Source organism: Uranotaenia lowii, chromosome 3 (genome assembly GCF_029784155.1).
Source record: "Uranotaenia lowii strain MFRU-FL chromosome 3, ASM2978415v1, whole genome shotgun sequence".
NCBI classification, from domain to species: Eukaryota; Metazoa; Arthropoda; class Insecta; order Diptera; family Culicidae; genus Uranotaenia; species Uranotaenia lowii.
In genome coordinates, this window is record NC_073693.1 from 189850661 (window position 1) to 189871152 (window position 20492).

Here is a 20492-nt window from a genome sequence, read left to right on the forward strand (position 1 = left end):
CAGTTTAAAAAATCTTTCGTTGATAGAAATTCTGTTCGGAATATCAAATTTTAAATGAGATACTTTTACTTGTTTCGGAGGTTTTGGTTCCGTATTATCAAAATCAAAATTGTATTTCTGTTTTCAGTTTTCGGATTCTGTATCCAGTTTGAGATTCTTGGATCTTTATTAGAAATAAACAATTAAATACAATGTTTGAACCCGATTGTTCAAATTTGGTTTTCCATTTAAATCAAAATTTGATTCATTATTATTGAAACTTTAATGCATTTTTAGAAAATAATTTTCTGTATATGATAAAAAAGAAAATAAGAAACCATCCTGACTTTTTGTTCTCCATTCAGATACGAAATTCTTAATCTTAATTATTACGAAGAATACAAATTCATCAGAGCTTTTAACTGGCGATCCAGAAATAAAAACTCACAATCAGATTGATAAATAATAAAAATGGAAACAATGAATTCAGATTTCTTCAAAAAGTAATGATCTTAACTTACGCACACAATTGTAAATACACAAAACGAGTTGAGCTACTTTAAGCCTCAAGGTATAAGCCGTTTCAAATGAAGAAATTACAAAAAAATGTATTCAGAGCAGATTTCTTTTAACCATTGTTATGTAAATATTCGATTTAACTTTAAATTATATCGGAACAAATTTGAAATCCTTCTTTTGTCTTTTGGATTTGACGCATCACGGTGAGGAGGGGGGATATTAAAAAATTTGCAATATTCGCACTGATTTTTTAAATCTCATCTAAACATCATTATGAAAATCATAAGCTAAAGCAAATTTAACAATGTTTTGCAAAGTCCTCTTCATATCTCAGTTCAAGTAATAAATTTAACGTAAAATGTAAACATGTTCAGAAGTGACTTCATTTTTCAAGTCTGTATTCAATTTTTAGGTTTTTAATAGTTACTTGTTTGAAAGTAACCTTTATAGTTGCAATCAAATGTGTATGAAATGTTGATAGTTGAAAATTGAGTTTAAATTTCAAGAAATAAAAATTGTTTTTTGTCAAAACAACCTTGCAAGCCAAATCTGATGAGGCCAAATCCAAATCAAGTTTCGAGATTATGGCTGAGGCCAACTAGCCATCAATACCATTGACCGTATACACCCTTATACAGAACTTTCAAGAATTTTAGTATTAAAACTGAATATTTCTGAAGAGTAACTTTAAAGTAAAGATGAAGTTATTTGACAGCTATCATGCGTAAAATCGTTATATTAAATATTTTTAGGCTCGTTTATCAACTTTTGTGGGGTTTCAGAGCTAAATAAAACGATGTGCTCTTATTGAATAGTAAGTAGACTGCCCCAAATTTGTATGGAAAATTCAAAACCTGTGAAATGTTATGCGCTGCAGGTTAAAATTGATCCTAGGCCTAGTACAAGATCTCATGCCAAATTTGGGCCAGATCGGATCACTTTTAGGGGTCGCTCAATGAGCCTGAAGTTTGTATGGGATTTTGAGACATTTTGTTCGGGAGAAACATGAAAAACCAGTTTTTCATCAATAACTTTGGTTCCCGTCGGCTGATTTCTTTCAAAAACGGGTTTTCTTAAAGCCTAAATTATGAAAAATATTTCATCCGAAGACTGCATTTCAATTAGAGTTAAGATAAGAAAGTTATAAGGCTTCAAGAATGGGCTAACTTTTTTAAGGATGGTATTCATCACTGTTAATGAGTCGAGGCGGTCGAACATATTGACGGCTCATTAACAGTGCTGAATACCACCGTTAAAAAAGTTTGCCCATTTTTGAAGCCTTATAACTTTTTTATCTTAACTTTTGTCGAAATGCAGTCTTCGCATGAAATATTTGTCATAGTTTAGGCTTTAAGAAAATCCGTTTTTGAAAGAAATCGGCCGACGGGAACCAAAGTTATTGATGAAAAACTGGTTTTTCATGTTTCTCCCCAACAAAATGTCTCAAAATCCCATACAAACTTCAGGCTCGTTGAGCGACCCCTAAAAGTGATCCGATCTGGCCCAAATTTGGCATGAGATCTTGTACTAGGCCAAGGATCAATTTTAGCCTGCAGCGTATAACTTTTTCAAAAGTCGGGTCATTTGGGGCACTCTAATTAGTAAGCCTAAACTGATCGTGTGCTTTATTGAAATCACATTTTATATCAAGTGAGTGTTCATATTGTGTGTATGTTTCTATTGTGTATGCGTTTACAAACTTGCTATAATTGATCGAGTTTCTAGTTTTGGCACCGATTAAGACAATGATCACAATTAAGATTATGTGCTACTACACTGCCGGCCAAATTTTGGGATCACCCACTAAAAAACATGCAAATTTTGATCGTTCATATCTCAGCCGTCTTAGGACATATTGAAAATCTTCTGATCTCATTTGAAAGATAATGAGCAATAGCTATCTCGGAGGTATTTTGCTCAAATATAATGTTTTAGTTTTGAACTTAAAACTTAACCAAAAGTTATAACATTTTCAAAAAATCGCACTCAATATTCAAAGCCGATCATCTCGGGATAGGGTGGACCAAATCTCAAAATTTGAGTGGCATTAGAATCCCTATTCTTTACTTCTCAAAACACAATCAAAAAAATTTGAGAAAAAAATCAAGAATGTATTTTTAATTAATAAAATAGACACTTGAGTTATCGTCCAAAAGTTTGGGATCACCCCTTTGTATGGTGAGTTTGGGATCATTCTTATAAAAACATGCAAATTTATTTTATTCATATCTTTCTCATCTAACATCGTATTACAGATCTGAAGGGTTCATTTGGAAGCTAAAGAATTGATGTTTTTTAATAAATTCATTCAAAAATTATATTTTGAAGTGATAACCATAAAAAAATCACCTAAAATTAATTGTGTTTTTGAAAGTTCCCGGATTTTTTTTATAGTTCTCACCTTAAAATATAATTTTTAAATGAAATTATTAAAAAACAACAATTCTTAGCTTCCAAATGAACCCTTCAGATCTGAAATACGATGTTAGATGAGAAAGATATGAATAAAATAAATTTACATGTTTTTATAAGAATGATCCCAAACTCACCATACAAAAAAGTGATCCCAAACTTTTGGACGATAACTCAAGTGTCTATTTTATTAATTAAAAATACATTCTTGATTTTTTTCTCAAATTTTTTTGATTGTGTTTTGAGAAGTAAAGAATAGGGATTCTAATGCCACTCAAATTTTGAGATTTGGTCCACCCTATCCCGAGATGATCGGCTTTGAATATTGAGTGCGATTTTTTGAAAATGTTATAACTTTTGGTTAAGTTTTAAGTTCAAAACTAAAACATTATATTTGAGCAAAATACCTCCGAGATAGCTATTGCTCATTATCTTTCAAATGAGATCAGAAGATTTTCAATATGTCCTAAGACGGCTGAGATATGAACGATCAAAATTTGCATGTTTTTTAGTGGGTGATCCCAAACTTTTGGCCGGCAGTGTATATCAAAAACAAACATATAGTCATCTTCTAGACCAGGGGTGAGCAACCTTTTGAAGCAACGGGCCAATTTAATTTGAAATCTTTTCGGCGGGCCGCACTCAAGATAATATTAATCAATAGATTGAAGAGCTTTATGTCATTTATTTTTGAATAATTTTAATTTTTCAATCTATTTGAACTTTTTCGCGAGTATTTATTTATTATTTCAAACAGAAAAACTATTTGCTTTGCCCTTTTAACAACGAAAATTTTTAAAGTTTTTCCTATGGCTCGTAAATAAATACGTCCTGGAGGTGAATTAGAAGTTTATCTAACGAGACCGTTTACCATTCTCAAACCATACATTTTCGAAACGAAAATCGTTTTGCGACGTGTCTTATCAATTCCCAAGCAACCAGAATTCCTTTAAAAAGGTTTCATAGAAGCTAAATCGGCTTTCGTTTTTGTCTAAGAGAATACTACTTTGAAGTTCGTTCAGATGTCTGAAGAGAATGTTATTCATCCTCTAAGAGAAGGTCAAAAAACTTCTACGCGCCGAAAAAAAAATCCGATTGACAGATTGCTCTGACAACCAGATGACAGATTGCTAAAATGCCGGTCTCTCATAGTCTATCTCAGGGGTGAGCAACACACGACCCGCGGGCCGCATGTGGCCCGCGAGATCCTTTTGTGCGGCCCGCGAAGCTTTTTTCTAATTTTTATGCCTTAACTTTTTTCTACTATGGATTGTTGGGAAAATTTATATGACTTGATCAAATATGCACTTATCTGCATGTGCCTCACAATCAGTCAGATTGTTAACTTTTTTTTTCTGCCATTTGAAGCATTTATTATGTTCTGTTCAATGCATAAATGCAAAACAGACCCTGTTCGTTTTTGGCAACATTCGATTTTGGCAAAATTCGATTTTGGCAACATCCGATTTTGGCACATGTGTCAAAATCGAACGGTTTTTAGAATCGTCATTACCATTTAGTTTTCGTTATAACAGGACCAATTTAATTTAGACAAACGTTTTTATGTTCTGAAATGGTGATGAAATGCAACAATAAAAACAAAAGTTTTTTTAAAAAATTATAAAGTACTCAAAAATGACAAAAAGATGAAAAATTCAAAAAGTTAAAAAACAAATTAAAACAAAAGACTGAAAATGACAAAAAACAAGTAAAAAAATGATGAAGAACGACAAAAACAGCAAACATGACAAATGAAAACAAACATTATAAACAAAACAAGAAAAGTGGAAAATGCTGATGGAGTGGAAAAAACATGATGAAAAAAATTAAAAAATGACTACAAATGGTCGAGAATTAACCAAAAATAACGTGTTTGACAATAATAAGAGTAATTTTGTAAAATTAACTGAAAAAAGTTGAGAAAAAAAAACCGTTCGATTTTGGCAACATTCGATTTTGGCAACACAAAATGTACGGGCGTGTTGCCAAAATCAAACGGGATCTGTATTGTTTATTGGCATAACGTAATATTGGAGTTTTTTTTGTATTCAGCATACATTTTTCCAAATTATTTACCACTTTGAAAAGCAAAATCCATCAAAGTCAATCGGAAGAACAGCCAAAAATCGGAAGCTACACATGATCAAAGAAATTGCGAAGTCCGTTACAGAAGTCATTATTTTCGTTTCAAGCTAAAATAAAGTAGTATGATAAAAAAATGTGCTCAGCGGATTTTTTTCAAAATTATTTTATCCAATTCGGCTAAAAGGCTTGTTCTGTTGGCATTCAAATACTGAAAAAAAAATTAAACCCAAACTATGTGAAATATTTTTTATTTCTGAATATTGACGAAAATTACGAAAGTTTAATAATAAAGCCTGGGTGAACGATTTTAGATTTTTTTATCGACATGAATCAGCCGGCGTCAAAGTTATCGACAATATTTATTAGTTCTTGATGAAAAAAAAAGATATATGAAATTATGTGATTCGATCCAAAAGGTTTTTGCGATTATCTCTGATGCTTTTTTTTCAGAAAGAAAATTTATAGCAAACATCGATAAATTTAAATATTTGACTTATAATTAACTCATTCCACATTATTAAAGTAGTAGTATAGCTTTAGAAATCCTATCCCAGTGATATCTTAACACAGAGTACAGACGTACAAGCTAGCCCACGAAACTTGTGTAAAAATTCCAACACCCTTTTTGAACTAATTTTTGTTTTTTGGCTACAATTACGCCTTTTCGAAAACTGGGCACTTTAAAGTTGATTTGTAACTCTTGAACGGCGCAATAGATGGCACTGTTTCTAACGTATTTTTTGGTGATAGCATTTGAAATTTTACACACTTTTTTGACGGTTTTTTGTTCGAGCTTGTACGTCTGTTTTCTGTGATCTTAATAACATTAAAAATTATAAAAACCTGGAAAAAAATTCCTGAATCAAAGATTTAGTTGCTTAAGAATATGTGAAGTTGAACATTTTTCTGTAATTTCGACAATATAGAACTTCAATTTAAAAACGGGGTTATTAATCGATTGTAGAGAAAATATCTAGGCTTTGAGGACAAGTTTTAATTGTGGAGAAAAATCACAGAAAGTTAAGTGCGGCCCGCCGACAAAATTTCAATATTAAATTGGCCCGTTGGTTCAAAAGGTTGCTCACCCCTGGTCTATCTCATTGATTTTTTTTATTTTAATTACATACATAGTTTTGATTACGAAAGCTACTTACGCTTAGAGAATTGAACCGCTGCTCTCTAGGTTGCAATGAGACTCACCAGCCTCTCGACCAATCCAGCAATAGTCCATTGCCACTGTAAAAATTAGTATTAAACTAAGTTTATTCGAGCTGGCGTATGAGCGATGATCGAATCAGTTGGTTGAGAGTTTATAAATTTCGTTTTTCAAGGACTTCCAGTAGACAAAATAAATATTCAATTACAAATATTTCACCAACAAAAGTTTATTCAAAAAATTCGCTCTTTAAACATTACTATACAAAAGACACTTACCTACGGCACTGACCCAGTCCTCCAGCAGAAATCCGATGTTTTCCAAAATGTTTAAGTACGCATGTACACAGCAAAAAAAAATGTAACGATGGACGATGTAATTTCTGGTGATTACGGATTTCTGTTGCAATAATACATCTAAATGATGTACACAACTCGAATACGTCGTGAAGTGTAATATCACAACCTTCTATGTGATATCGCATCAAGTAGTCAATGTTTTCCTTTGTTGACGTTCAAATTTGATTTCATTTCAAAAATTAAGAAACGGATTACGGACCTCAGCTGTATTTGTTTGGCTTGTAAGTACTACCAAAATTAATCAAAAATTTAAGCAAACCCACAGCTTGAAAAATAATTTCATTATTTTTTATTTTTTAGGAAATTTGGCCCATATGGATCAGCGGTACGAAACATATTCTTTGTCTCCAAACAGCCGGGTACATCAAGACAATGTAAAATTAGGTACCTTTTGCGACTCAAGTTATGTGCAGGTATTTGATGTAATATCACACTACTTTTTTTGCTGTGTAGTGGGGGGTGGTCTTGGCCAATATGATGATCGCGGATGTCCTTATGAGAGGAATGCATGGCTGATGGTAAATTTGGTTTCCTACTGGAGAAAGGGATTTCTTGAGCTGCATCATTTCCAAATTGTTGGCAGCAAGCGATGGTACTTTCCTAAATCGCAGCGGTTGATGATGAAAAGCTCTGAAGAAATTTCTATGTTAAAAATCCGAAAATTCTTTTACATATTTGTTTCAACCATAGAATTTTTTGCATTTTGCGTTTAATTTCATTGTTAATATAAGTACTGATATAAACAAAACAAATACCATGACATAAAATTTACAGACATATTTAACATGTCGCTTAGAACCCGCAAATAAGTTTCTTAAAACACTTAGAAGTATCTTAGAATTCCCATATAAGTTCCTTTAAACACCTAGAAGCATCTTAAAATGTGCTTAGCGAACGCAACCTACCTTTTAACAGAAATTGCATTGAAGGTGTTTAGAAGTTTAGTTATCGGTATTTTAACCTTTTAAGAGGCGATGGAAGTTCCTGAGTAACTTTTACGTGAGTTACCTGAAGTTCCCTTAAACCATTTGTTCCGCCAAATGTGAACTTCAGAGTTCCATCTTTAAGTAAGAACGCGACAATAAAGATAAAATGTTGTTTTGAAAGTTTGACGTTCAGCAACTGGTGCTCCATGAGGTGTAATATGATTTTCTATCAAAAAATAATTTCTAACACGCACGCAGTAGTGTTCATATTTACCCCATATTTTTCGAAATACGGGGTAATTGTGAACACTCGTTTTCCAAGCCCTGGTTGATTTATAAAATTTACTTTTAACAGTCAAATTTACGACAACTTATCAAATCTTGAAAGTAAGGTTCTATACGTTTTTTATAAGTTTCCTATAATTGTGAATCTGTGATTATATGAAAAAATGCTTTCTACTCTTGTAAAACTGAAAATAACCCATAATTTCTTAACAGTAAATTTCAATATTCAATAAATTTCACTAAAATGCAGTGTTTAGATGTGGTTTTAAACAAGGAATAAAGCCAATACTAAAAGTCATCAAATACCAAGAATTGTAACAGTGTTCATAATTACCCCATAGACAAGGGTTTGGGAAATTAAAAAATGACCCCAAATCGACTCAGTCTATTAGGGCTAAGTGGGGTAATTATAAACAAGAGGTAATTCCGAACAAAAGCCGTAAGCGCCGTTAGGGTCATAGTAAGGTCTCAAAACTGATCAAATGTGATAGTCTGTCAATCTATTGATAAGTTATAGTTATAACTTGCAATCCTAACTGTATAAATTTTGTAGTTACAGTTATTAACAAAATTTGTGTCACTGAGAAACGAAAATCGTTTTCAGACCTGTCTTATCAATTGACTCCCTCGGCCATGTGAATGGAGATAAAATGTTGTTTTTGAGAGTTTTACGTTTGATAATTGATGCTCCATGTGGTGTCATATGAATATAATTTTATGCTGAAAAAAATGTCCACCCACGCACAAAGAAGTGTTCATATTTACCCCATACTTTTTAAGATGGGGTAATTATGAACACGTGTTTTCTCAGCATTGGTTCATGATTATAATTTACTTTTTACCTTAAAAATCACGATAAACATCCAAATCTTGAAAATAAGCCTAAAACATTGATTTCCTATTTTTTTTAGAATTGTGGATCTGCAATTATATGAAAAGATGCCTCCCAGCTATGAATAACTTTTTTTCGTTTCGATTATAGTCGTTTTACCATCTTTGTGGCATTCGCGACTTTTTTCAACATTGCAGTTGGCGGATAGTTTTTGGAAAACTTATTCGGTACAATTTATTTGCTCGAAATAGCCACAAGGACTCCTCCACCACGACTACGCCTACTGTTGGAAATATTTCTGTCACAACGAAAAACAGTGTAGTCTGAACAGAAAAGTTGACTTGAAGGTACAGAAGAGTCAAGCCAGGTTTCGGTAAAGGTGTAAATATCGTAACCGACCTCTGATGTTGAGATAAAACACTCGGAGACTTTTGATTTCAGCCCACGAACATTTTGATAGTATACGCGCAAACCATGCGGATCAGTAGTACGATGTGTTGTCCCCGCAGTATTACGATGATGAATGGGGCGCATGCTGGAAGGCGATGGGCAATCCCTGAACGCATTGGGAAATTAAAATGGGTACTTGCTTGAACGTACAGGCTGGAGAACCCCGTTGCCTCCTTCGAACACAGGGCCGGGACGACTGCTGACGCTGGCTGGAAACTGCGTGACTGTGACGAAGGGCTCTGGGGTCTTCATTGTGCTCAATCCGTTTCGTCCCGGTGAACCAGTGGCAGGCTGAAGCGTTAAGCTGATATCCTCGTCGACAGAAAAAATAATATCCGATGTACACGGAGCGGGGCTGGGAGGCATATATACATCACCGGGAGGAATGCCTAAATGACACAAATACTTGCCGTGACATGGCAATTGGAAGCCTCCCTGTGGACCACCTGATCGATAAACGGGACGACTTGGTGCAGGAACAGTCGATCGTTGGTGGCCAGAGTAGAGAGCTTCCGATTTGGCTTGAGTGGTGCGTCCCGGTGACCATTGAGAATATGGCGAAAAAGTTTCGCTGTCCGAGATGTTGCTAGTGGCAGGTTGAAGCGATTAGTTGACGTTCTCGAGAATTCGATTGTCGTAATAAGCCGAAAAACTAGTAACATCGGATGCGCATGAAGCGGGGCTAGAAGGTAAAGATGCATGACCGGAAGAAGTGCTCAAATGGGACAAATACTTGCCTTGACATGGCAATTGGAAGCCTCCCCCTGGACCACCTGACCGAAAAACGGGACGGCTTGACGCAGGAACAATCAGCCGTTGGTGGCCAGGGAAAAGAGCTTCCGAATTGGCTTGAGAGGTGCGTCCCGATATGCAATAGGAAAGCGGCGAAACAGATTCGTAGTTTTTGATTTCATTTGCAGCAGCAGTCGCCTTGTTCCATACGGGGGCAGGAATAGGTTTTGGAGCAAGCTGTTGTATGTCTGAGCGCATTTCGGTAATTGCGTTTGTAAGCTGATCCAGGGCATTAATTTCAGGCGGTTTGTTCAAGGCCATAGAACGAAAACTATTGTTAGAGAATAATTCGGCACAATCGTTACAAAACCAGAAAACATTCTTAGAAAATGTATCTATTTGTCGTGCCAAATTTTTTGTTATACCCGTACATCCGAAATAGAATAGCTTGCCGCAGACACCTCTGCAAACTATTTGCTCAACACCGTTAATCGCTTCGTCACAAGTCGAGCAGGTCTTATTCATTGCGCCCGGCAGTTTTGCAGCAGGGTATTCTCAGTTGAAATTTAGCCGAAAGCTTCTCTTTTTTGCAACTAGATGTCGCTTCGATCGGGAAAAATTGAATAGATGTGGTTTTGTAAACAAACAACAAGAAGGAACAGTTTCAAAAACCCGTAATTTTGACGCGATTTCAGTTATTTGCTACGCACTTAAAACAGATACTCGACAATAACCGGATTAAGCACCGACGTATCGCAATGAAGAATTTCACGGGATTATTTAAAACAGTGAAAAACGCTTAAAAGTAAGTACTTTTTAAAGGTCCATTTAACAAAACAGATCAATCACAATAACAATAACAAGTCGAGAGACACATCCCCCATAGACAAGGGGGTAATTATGAACAAGCGTTTTACGCCCACAAGCTGCAACTTAAAAAATAAAAAAAATTCTTCAAATGAAGAAGGGAACCAGTCATTTATTTTTGGTTACTTTCCTGAAATTCAACATTAAAGAGCTACTTGTTTGAGCTGATAGTAGGAAAAACTGAGTAATTTTGTTCACAGTTACCCCACCTAGCCCTATGTCATTCTCTTCAAGATGACCAGAAAGTTTTTTTGTAGGAGTTATTTAAAAATTTCCCCTCTCAGGACGCAAGTGTGTCGAATGTGTCATTGGTAGGCATCCACAACTTAAGCTTGTAAGACTTATCGTACCTACTTTAAAAGTGCAGACAGTTGATCTATCAGACATTTGTGGGTGAGACAAACATACCATAGTTATGAAAAACTATGTTTGGTTTTAAACACTTTCATAACAACAAGATAAACTTTAAATTGATTGTGAGTTAAAATTTATAAAAGCAAACAACCATCCCTCCAGCCTTGCTTGAATTTTATGATGTAAGTTGTAAGAATCCAAGTTTCTCTTTTCTAAGTTCTGTAAATGAAACTTCGAAACTGAACCACTCCAGCATAAACTGCCGCTGAGTTTTCTGGCTGGAGTTTCTGCGGCTCGCCTTTTTTCACTCATGCTCACTTTGGGAGTTGTGCTGTGGATTGTGGTGTTGTTTTGTTGCAATAAAATCAGAAGAAACCTGCTCTCCGGCTGAGGTTCCTTCGTTGCTGCTATTTAGTTGTTAGGCATTTGTTGGGTTTTGGGCTGTTGCGTTGCGTATAGTCGAAGAGAATATGCTCAACGTCATCGTTTATCGCCGTCGCCGTCGCTCAACGTCGTCGTCGTCGTCGTCGTCGTAGAGTTTTGTATGGTGTCTCTCCGTCGTCTTTAGCTTAAACTTTCATTCCCTTGCTTCAGGAAGCAAGCACTCCTAGCTTGATTTTGGGCTGACTGGGCGTCCATTTTATTTCGTACCGTTGAGTCGTGTGCGCGTGTTTTTAAAGTTGTGCTCTCGGCAGCCTGTTGATTCAGTGTGGAAGGAGTTTTTTCTTCTTCTTCTTTCTGCTCTCAACCGATATTAAGTGTGATTTGTGGAAGGATACCTGGGAAAGGTGAATTCAAATCAGTGGATTGGATAATTACTCATCTAATTATGATGAATATTTGGGATGCTGCATTAGTTTGCTGTTAGAACAAGTGCATATGTGGGATAAATTTATTGAGGAATTTAGAAGTGCCACTTGTGAGTTGGTTGGAAGAACACAGACCGCAAAGTCTGCAACGTGAGTCGTAGGTGTGGAATTTTGCCTTCATGCGCGCAGCCGTAACCAGTTTTCCACCAGTTTCGTTCGAGAGTTGCGAGCGCTTGTGTTGCTGTACGCTTTAACATTCCAATGGAGCGACATTCGTCTAAAACCAAACCCTTCTTTTCGAGAAGTTGAAGTTGAAGACGCTTAATCTGCGTGGCGGTGTGGTGGCGGTTGAAGTGCAACAGGGATCCTACCTTGCAGAGAGTATGATGTGAACACCCAAGTCAGTCAGAGTGCCAGAAGGTGGAGAAGGTGGACAGTGTGATGTTTGTATATATCGGTGTAATAATTTTAAATTCCGTGTTCGATTTCGCAGAACGCAGGGATTTTTTTTTTAATCGCTTGTTAGCTTTTCGCAAAGGTATAGAATAGCTCAAGTGTTTGTGGTTGTGAATGTTAGTAGACCCGTTAGGGTGGGTCAATATGTCAACATCTCATGGATTAGCGAAGAAACAGAACTGCTTTTAGTAGTGTGAATTCGACAATAGGATTGAATTTCTGTCAGAAGCTTCCAGAAATGATTATTTCTTTTGGGAGCCCTTATGAATTCAGGAATCTTCAATGGTACAATTTTACTTCATCTATGGACAAATACTGGAATCCTTTCTATGTGAATAAAATAAAATTAACAGAAAATATTCTTAGATCATCATTTTTCCTGTGCTTCGATGTAGAAGAAATACACGCAATATAAAACTGAAACAAACCATACAGAATAAATACATTTAATGCATTTTTTCAATCAGCAAATATCAAAACATAAGTTGAATTGGTTGAAAATCCTGTTTCTTGTTTTACATGGTACGTAACAAAACTTTCAATGAGATAACATGAGATCTAACTTGCTTTAACAACACCAAGAATCCATTTCTCAGCAGATTGGTAGGAAAATCTCTTGATCCATGCACTCTTACACGAGGTAGAATTTACGAATCACATTCCATGGCATTAATGTCTCTATAATTCAACAACAAACAAACAAACATTTCATGGCATGCTCAGCGTTCGATCTCAATGAGGATACAACAAAAACTGCTGACATTTAACCAAAACATTTATTTCACGTCTGTATTTCAATCAAATATAGTTATGAGCAACAGCTAAGGAGCAGTTTTTGAAGTTTGTTTAGTCCTAGAAATAGTACATGAAATTCGTGTCGTATTGAACATAAAGTGTAGAACTGTGCGTTGATGACCCACCCTAACGAAAGCTCGCCCCGGTGTGTGCTGGCTGTGGAAGAAAGAAAAGTATATGCACAAATAAGAATGTTGTGTTAAAGAATAAATTAAACCGATTCAAGGTTTAGGCAACACTTTTGCCTTGGTCATCGTTCTACGACGACGACCACCGAAAAGAGAAAAATATGCTGGAATTTAAATCCGTCTCCGGCCACCTCTCGACTCGAGCAGCGAACCAACGTGTGTATTGTGTCTCTAAAGTGCTGCAGTAGGAGAAAGAAAGCAAGAAAATAGCTGGTTTTGTACTACACACACTGGCTCAATGCTCTGACCTGGCCATGGTACCAGCATAGCAAAGCATAATATCAGCATTTTTCTCCTTTCGGGTGTTGCTTATTCCGTACGAAATGGACGTGTATGTATGATCTGCTACCCTTATGGTACAGGCACATATCAGCAAAGATTTAACCTTTAGAGCACCCTGTTCGTCGGTGTGTGACACACGAAAAAAGAAGAGGCAAAGACGGAAGAAAGCTCTCGTCTCCTCTGTATCGTCGTCGTCACAGTTGGATTCAAAAAAAAATTCCACAGATAACATCTCCTCGTCCTCAGTCAGTGCTCGTCTCATTCGGTGTGCCGTTCTTCGAATATCAAATTCATGTGACTTCAACGGGTGTTTCGATCGGAACCCCTCGTAACATTATCGAGAAGAAAATCTGAATAAAACAAAATTTAATGGTGAGCTTCCAATGGTGACGAAACCCCGAAACTCAAAACTTGAATTCATTTCTCATTCGCCGCGGCGGCGACTAATCGCGTGCAGTAGCAACAGCAGCGTGGTGGTGGACACTTGCTGTTAGATGGATATCAACCAGGAAGATCGATACTGGTGACGGTTTCGACACAAACACAGGTGCTGCCGTAAATACACGCAGCAGGTACAGCAGCGGGCATAATGGACCTGCTCGGCGCTACCAATGGAACGCAACAACTGCCCAACAACCACTTTCACAACAACAACAACAGCAGCAGCAACAACAACAACAACAACATCAATAACAACAACAACATCATCAACAACAACGAGTCCCAGGTACGGTACCCAGTTACGTTACAACGGTGAATCGAATGAAAGGGAGTAGTAATATACATAATTTACGGCACCTCCTAATAGAAAGGGTGCGTTTGGTTTCGCAGCCTCCCAGGAAGGGATATTTAAATTGAGTCTTTCAAAATGTATGTAGAAGTATGGAAGAGGATTTTAAATGACGATTTCAGCTAGTCGAGTTATTTCAGTGAAACAAAGGCAATATTTTAAAATTAATTAAAGGGATTTTTATAACTGACACATTCCACAAAGTGTGCAGAATGTTTTTTCATTAAATCGAGTCAAAAAAGTAAAAGTTTAAGAGGCGCCTTATTTATTTGAATATTAAAAGTGTTTTTTTCTTGGTGTGACGCCCGCATCACGCCACTCTTTAGATTGTAGTTCTGAAAATTTACATTTTTCCGAAGTGCAATGAATTTAAAACGTAATTTTGACTAATTTGGGTGCCCTAAATCCAAATAAGCAATTTTTCAACTAGCTTTTGTTATTAAAATAGCTTTTGAAAATAGGTTACATTTTTTGAGAAAGTTCTGCACTTTTTGACACAACTTTAAAACAAAAACGTTTTAAAATAAAAGTTTAAATCAACCATCAACTCAAAACTTCAAGTAATTTTGAGTTCTGTGAAAAAAGTTAGAAGTTTTCTATTTGTTAACTATTCCTTATTCAACGAGTTTATGAATAAGTTTTAAACCAAACTGAATTTTAGATATTTTGTTAAAGCATAAATCTAATCGTTTTGCAGGTGTTAACAAATTTATTAACGTAAGGTTGCCCAGATACTCGAAACAAAATTGGGAAACAGTCCGACACGGTTCGCTTACCCGAATTTCATTGAAAAAACCCGGATTTATTCACTTTATTTGGCAAATCAAACGAAAAAAATAGATTGTGTTGTAAAAATTATTTATTTATGCTTCCAAAACGAGATTTGTTTTTAGCAAGTTTTATAAAAATAATCATGAAAGTTATTTTGGTAGCCTAAAGTACAATTTAAAATCTGTCGATAAGTTTTGATGAAAAAAAATCAATTTTTTTTTTATTTTTGTTGGGTGAGTTTTGTGTTTTGACAAATCTTACCTGGGTATTGTCCGGATTTGCGGATAGGCGATTTTGAAATTAAATGCCCGGATTTTACCAGGTTTTTATATCAAAATTCTCGGATTTGGCCGGCCCGGATACGTACTAAAAATATTCTGGCCTAAGTATGTGTTCACATGCATTATTTTAAATTATTAAGTTCGACAAATCTCCAATGCAACGCGTCAACTATACCCGGACTCCATGGCTTCGTATGAACTGTTATGGAGTGAATGAATTGTGTTGATGAAGGTATATTTTTGAAGAACAAGTCAATCAGGAGGGCTAGTTTACTTTACAGGTATTCCGGCATCCGTGTATATACCTGGCCAGCTTGCAACTGATTGAACCTTCTTATTATAAAGTCATTTATAAGAGAAAACACATCTCACCTGTTGGCAACTTATGAGAACAAAAACCCAAAAGTAGAGTACGGTGGGGTAAAAGTTGAAAAATGTTAAGTTCTACAATCCTTTAGTACATTATGATGTGTTTTAAATTGCTGAAGCGCTGTAGAAAGCATTTAGTGTAATATATTAACGATTTTCAAAGAAAAGTTTATCGAATTACACAAATTTTCGCACCATCAGCCAATGTGGATTTTATTTTTGATGTGAAAAGGAATCATTACCATATAAATCTAGCGTGGAACTCGTTGGAACTCGAAGCAATTTTAAGATTGAAAAACTAGTATTTTGTTCACTAATATCACTTTTTTAGACACTTTATTAGTTTCTTAGTTTCTTTGAAGCAATTAACTTGCAGAATTTGAGAATAAGAAATAATTAGATGATTTAACCGGTTTTCCGTTTCAAATTTAAAAACTATGCAATGTTGTCGAAGACATCAAAAGTCTATCTTTTCATCCTGGGCGCAATTAATTTAGTTCCGCTAGATTGATGTTCTGTACCAGTGTCTAATGATAGATTTCACTTAAAACTGACACATTTTTAAACTCCATATCACCAAAACTAAATGTGATAGTCCAAATTTGACAAAAAATTCGAGTTCAAGACGCTAATAGGCGCTAATAGACGCTAATAGACGCTATCTACCAAATCGATCATTGTAACTAGAGATGTACCGAATAGTGGTCGGCGAACGGCCGAATACCGAATATTGACCTTTTCAACTATTCGGCCAAACGAATATTCGGTCGAATATTCTATTGAGTTTTTAATAAAAAAAACTTAAGCGATTGTTTCAATACTTTCTATTTCTTCCATATTAATGGCCCTCAGGTTTCTAGTCAATTATTTTCAACCAGATGATATCATCGGATGATGTAACTGAAAAAACATCAGATGGTTAGTCGCTTCTAGGGCGTTTATCACCAAAGAGATTGCGTTCCTCTGAAATCTGGGATAAAACATGTCAAAAAAGGTGCCAAGCTATTTGAATAAGATGAAGGTCGAATTTGAGCAATATATCTTCGAAATAGTTGTGGAAAAGTTAGATGATCTTTAACCTTTTAAACATACGTATCCACATAATCAGGCATTAAGGACGATTTTTGAAAAAAAAAATTCAAAAAAGTTTAAGTATTTTATGGAAATTTTGAAAAAAAAATCAAATATCCGAATAATTACAAGAGCAAAATCAAATTGTGGAAGATGGAAGTTTTATCACCATTTGTATTCTTGATTTTATTGAATTTATCGATAAAAAAAACTTGATTTATAGGTTTTGTGCATCGATTTTGAACTGAACAACAAAAATTTGCTGATTAATGAAATCGAATCCAAAACAAATCTAAAAACATTCTTTTCACATTTCGAATCATTTGTCAAATATGAATAGATTTTTTTTTTAAATGTCCACAGAAATGTGTCAAAAAAGAATTGTAAAAACTATCTTTTCAATCAATCAAGTCTCAAAGTTGTTTCAGTGAGAGTAAAATTTGTTTTAAAAGTTGATTGTTAAACTATCAACTGTAATGTAAAAAAAATGTCTGTTTGACATATTTTTGCATTATGTATTGGATTCTTAGAGAACGAAACACAAAATTGCTAACCAATTGTCAAAAGTAGCAAAAGTAGCGAAATTTTTGTCAATCTAGATTTTTTCCGATTATTCATCAACACCAAAATGAAACTTGCACTAGGTTTTGAGTACTTTTATTCCGGAAATTTAACACATTGTGGCCTTCTTCCCTACCCAGTTTTTGGGTATATTCGTACATTTGTGATAGCTGATCTACAATAAGGTTTCCAGATTATCCGGTTTTATCCGGGTTTGCTCGGATATTCAATACAACATTTTGACAAAAGTCCGGTCCTGCTCGGTTGCCCGGATTTCGATGAAAAAAGCCCGGATTTTGCCCGAATTTATTCGCTTTATTTGCCAAATAAACAATCAAAAATGTGTTGTAATTTTTTTTATTTATGTGTTCAAAACGAAATTTTTCGAGCAAGTTTTATAAAAATAACCAGGAAAGATTTTTGAAAGCCTTAAATACGATTTAAAAACTTCTGATCAGTTCTGATGATAAAAAAAATCTACATTTTTTTAAAACTATGTTGAGTTGAATTTGCCCGGATATTGCCCGGAGTTTTAGTCGACTATTTGAAATCATCAAATTTGAAATAAACTCTTCCAACTCGCTCGCTTTCAGTTGGATTTTCCTAAAGGAAACCTAACTTATTTCGTCTCCTCTAGGGAGTGTATTCGAAAAAAATGCAACACTTTGTTTTGTGAATAACTTTTGAATGCATGAATGGAAATTGATGAAATTTTCAGTGAAGCTACCTACTAGTGTAATGTTCACATATTCAGATTTTTGTGACGTTCTATCAAGTTTTTTTTTTAAATATGTCTTTATTTGTACCAATTCATCATTACATTTATATTACATTATTACACTAAATTAGGTGTTCAGCTCAATAATGAACTGTTCAGAGCCCTATAGTTAATAAAAATTTATTTATAAGACTTATATTTGCTGAGCGCAATCAAGTATTTAATGTAGGAGAACATCCTGTAATGTGAAAAATATTTTAAGACGTTCTATCAAGTGGTTTTTGAAATAGCGTCCAAAGAAGAAGTTCATCATCTTTTATTTTTGAGCGCCACGTCCGCCATCTATAAAGCTTATAATGAACTACCATTTTTCTTAATCAAGGTTATTTTTAATTTTTTTTTCTGTTTCCTGACTTTCAAAACTACTCTAATTTTTAAATTTTATCGCAGTTATGGCAAATTTATCATATTTTCCTCCTTCGGCACAAAAACAACATGTTTGACTTTTAGTTACTCCATCTCTGTTTGTTTTCGAGTTATTGCACCTTTCCAGATCCAACCAAAACAGAGTGTCAACTTTGTACGACCGATGGAAGTGTTATTCAGGGAAAAATGTCGAAGTTGAAGGCAGCCTTTTTTGTATGTTTAGCTATTCGTTGTGTCAATAGTTGCAGCATTCACAGATCGTCGGCCACCTCAAGTGCTAGACATCAAATTTTAATTTTTTTTCTTCTTATTTCTCTCCGGAACATCCAAAGGAGACTTGTTAACGAAAATTTTTTGGCTGGAAACCTGCCTCGTGCCCGCTAAAGACTTCGTTTGGCTGTCCGTTACGAAATTTTTCAAAATCTCTCCCCGCTAGAGGTTCCAATTTTTTGCGCACGATTTGACCACCGCATTTTGTTTATTTGAACGATGAGCTTGCAGAAATAAAGTCAGGCCTTTTTATGAGTCGGCTAGATCAAGGGGGGTACATAGAAGGTGATACGATCTCTCAAATTTCAGCATCAGCCATGTTGATTGCTTCGTTGCGTTTGTTTACTTTTAATCCATAGAACTGTTGAGACCTAAGCTTGCCTTCTCTTTTCAGCACACTGCTAATTTGTAAACAAAGATAACGAGCATCACCCCTCTTCACCGCGCTCTCCACGCCTACTTACTGTAGAAGTCAGAGAACCTAGTAATGTAATGACCTTGGGCTAGATGAGCCAGTATAGAAAATATTTTTTTGTCACTTTTGTTATCAAAATTTTTGGTTTGCGCTTGACAAAACTGTAACATGCTTTACCTTCATGGAATCATTTATCTTCACTTCAGGAATAGTGAAATTTGGAATGAATTTGCGCACCGATAGATCCTCTAAGACTCCATGAACGATTCACCATATGAACTTGGGTCGAATAGTTGATTTCCAGCTGTTTCAGGGTTTCTCACTAGGACTTTCCAGATTTTTTTGCGATCCTCCCCAAAATATTTAGTCAATGACCCTTTTATTGGACGATATCTAAAAAATCACTTGACACAACGTCAAAAAAATTTGCACATGTAAACAACACACTAGTAGGTAGCTTCACTGAGGATCCACGTATGCAGAACTTATTCACAAAACAAAGTATTGCATTTTTTTTTCTAATTTACTCCTTAAACTAAAGTGAAATGAACTTTTTCGGTTGCATGAGGTAGTTTACGAAATACTTGTTTTCGGATATTGCTACTATTTTTCAATTGTTTGATTGTTTCAATTGTTCAATTGAAATGATTGTCCATTGCACGAATTTTAAGACTTTTGCGAGAATCTGGGGCGGGATTATGGAACTCGAAACAATCGAGTTTCGTTCGATTCGCCCAACTTTGGCATTACCGATCTCGATTCGAATGGAACGTTTCGAGATGATCTACTACCCGATTTACTCGAAATCTAATACGATAAAATTTCGGACTCGAACGAGATTCGTAATACTGATTCATAATTTCACCCCTGATTTGACAGATAAAAACGCACTCACTAGTACCATCGCATTCTTTTTGTAAACAATGATGTGATAAAAGTTGAAAACGGAGTACAAGAAAAAAAGAACCAACATCAGAACGCAATTAGGAATATACGATTCCCTCAAAAAAATTCAATACGACTCGTGTTACGTTTTAAAACTAACAGACTTGCAAGTCACGAATGCCATGCAGATGGCAAAACGACTATAACCGAAACAATAAATAAAATGTATACTCCTGTTTCTCCATGAGTAAATATTTTAAATATGTACCTACTTTCAAATAAATGAAATAAAATTTTTATTTAGATGTCATTCTATTCTACACTTTTTCCCTCAGATAAAATTATGTTATTGATTGCAATGATGCAATACAATGAATTTAAGAAATATTATTGACCACGAATACATTTTGATGAGGCTATATGTGAATCGTGCGCTCAGCCGATTGATA

At 35.2% G+C, this 20492-nt stretch overlaps 1 protein-coding gene across 10 annotated transcripts in view; it reads left to right on the top strand.

Moving 5' to 3' along the window:
- The window catches only part of LOC129758043 (tight junction protein ZO-1), a 145548-nt gene that overhangs the window by 65232 nt on the left and 59824 nt on the right, over positions 1-20492 (top strand). Inside the window, exons 1-2 of one of the 10 annotated variants that reach the window (XM_055755475.1) lie at positions 11607-11744; positions 13712-14213. The exons of 8 other annotated variants lie outside the window; for them this stretch is intronic. In XM_055755475.1, coding sequence (XP_055611450.1) covers positions 14076-14213 — 138 coding nt within the window. In that variant the 5' untranslated portion in view covers positions 11607-11744; positions 13712-14075. Of the gene's footprint in view, positions 1-11606; positions 11745-13711; positions 14214-20492 lie in introns of those variants that run through there. One more of the 10 variants, XM_055755473.1, reaches the window with a different exon arrangement.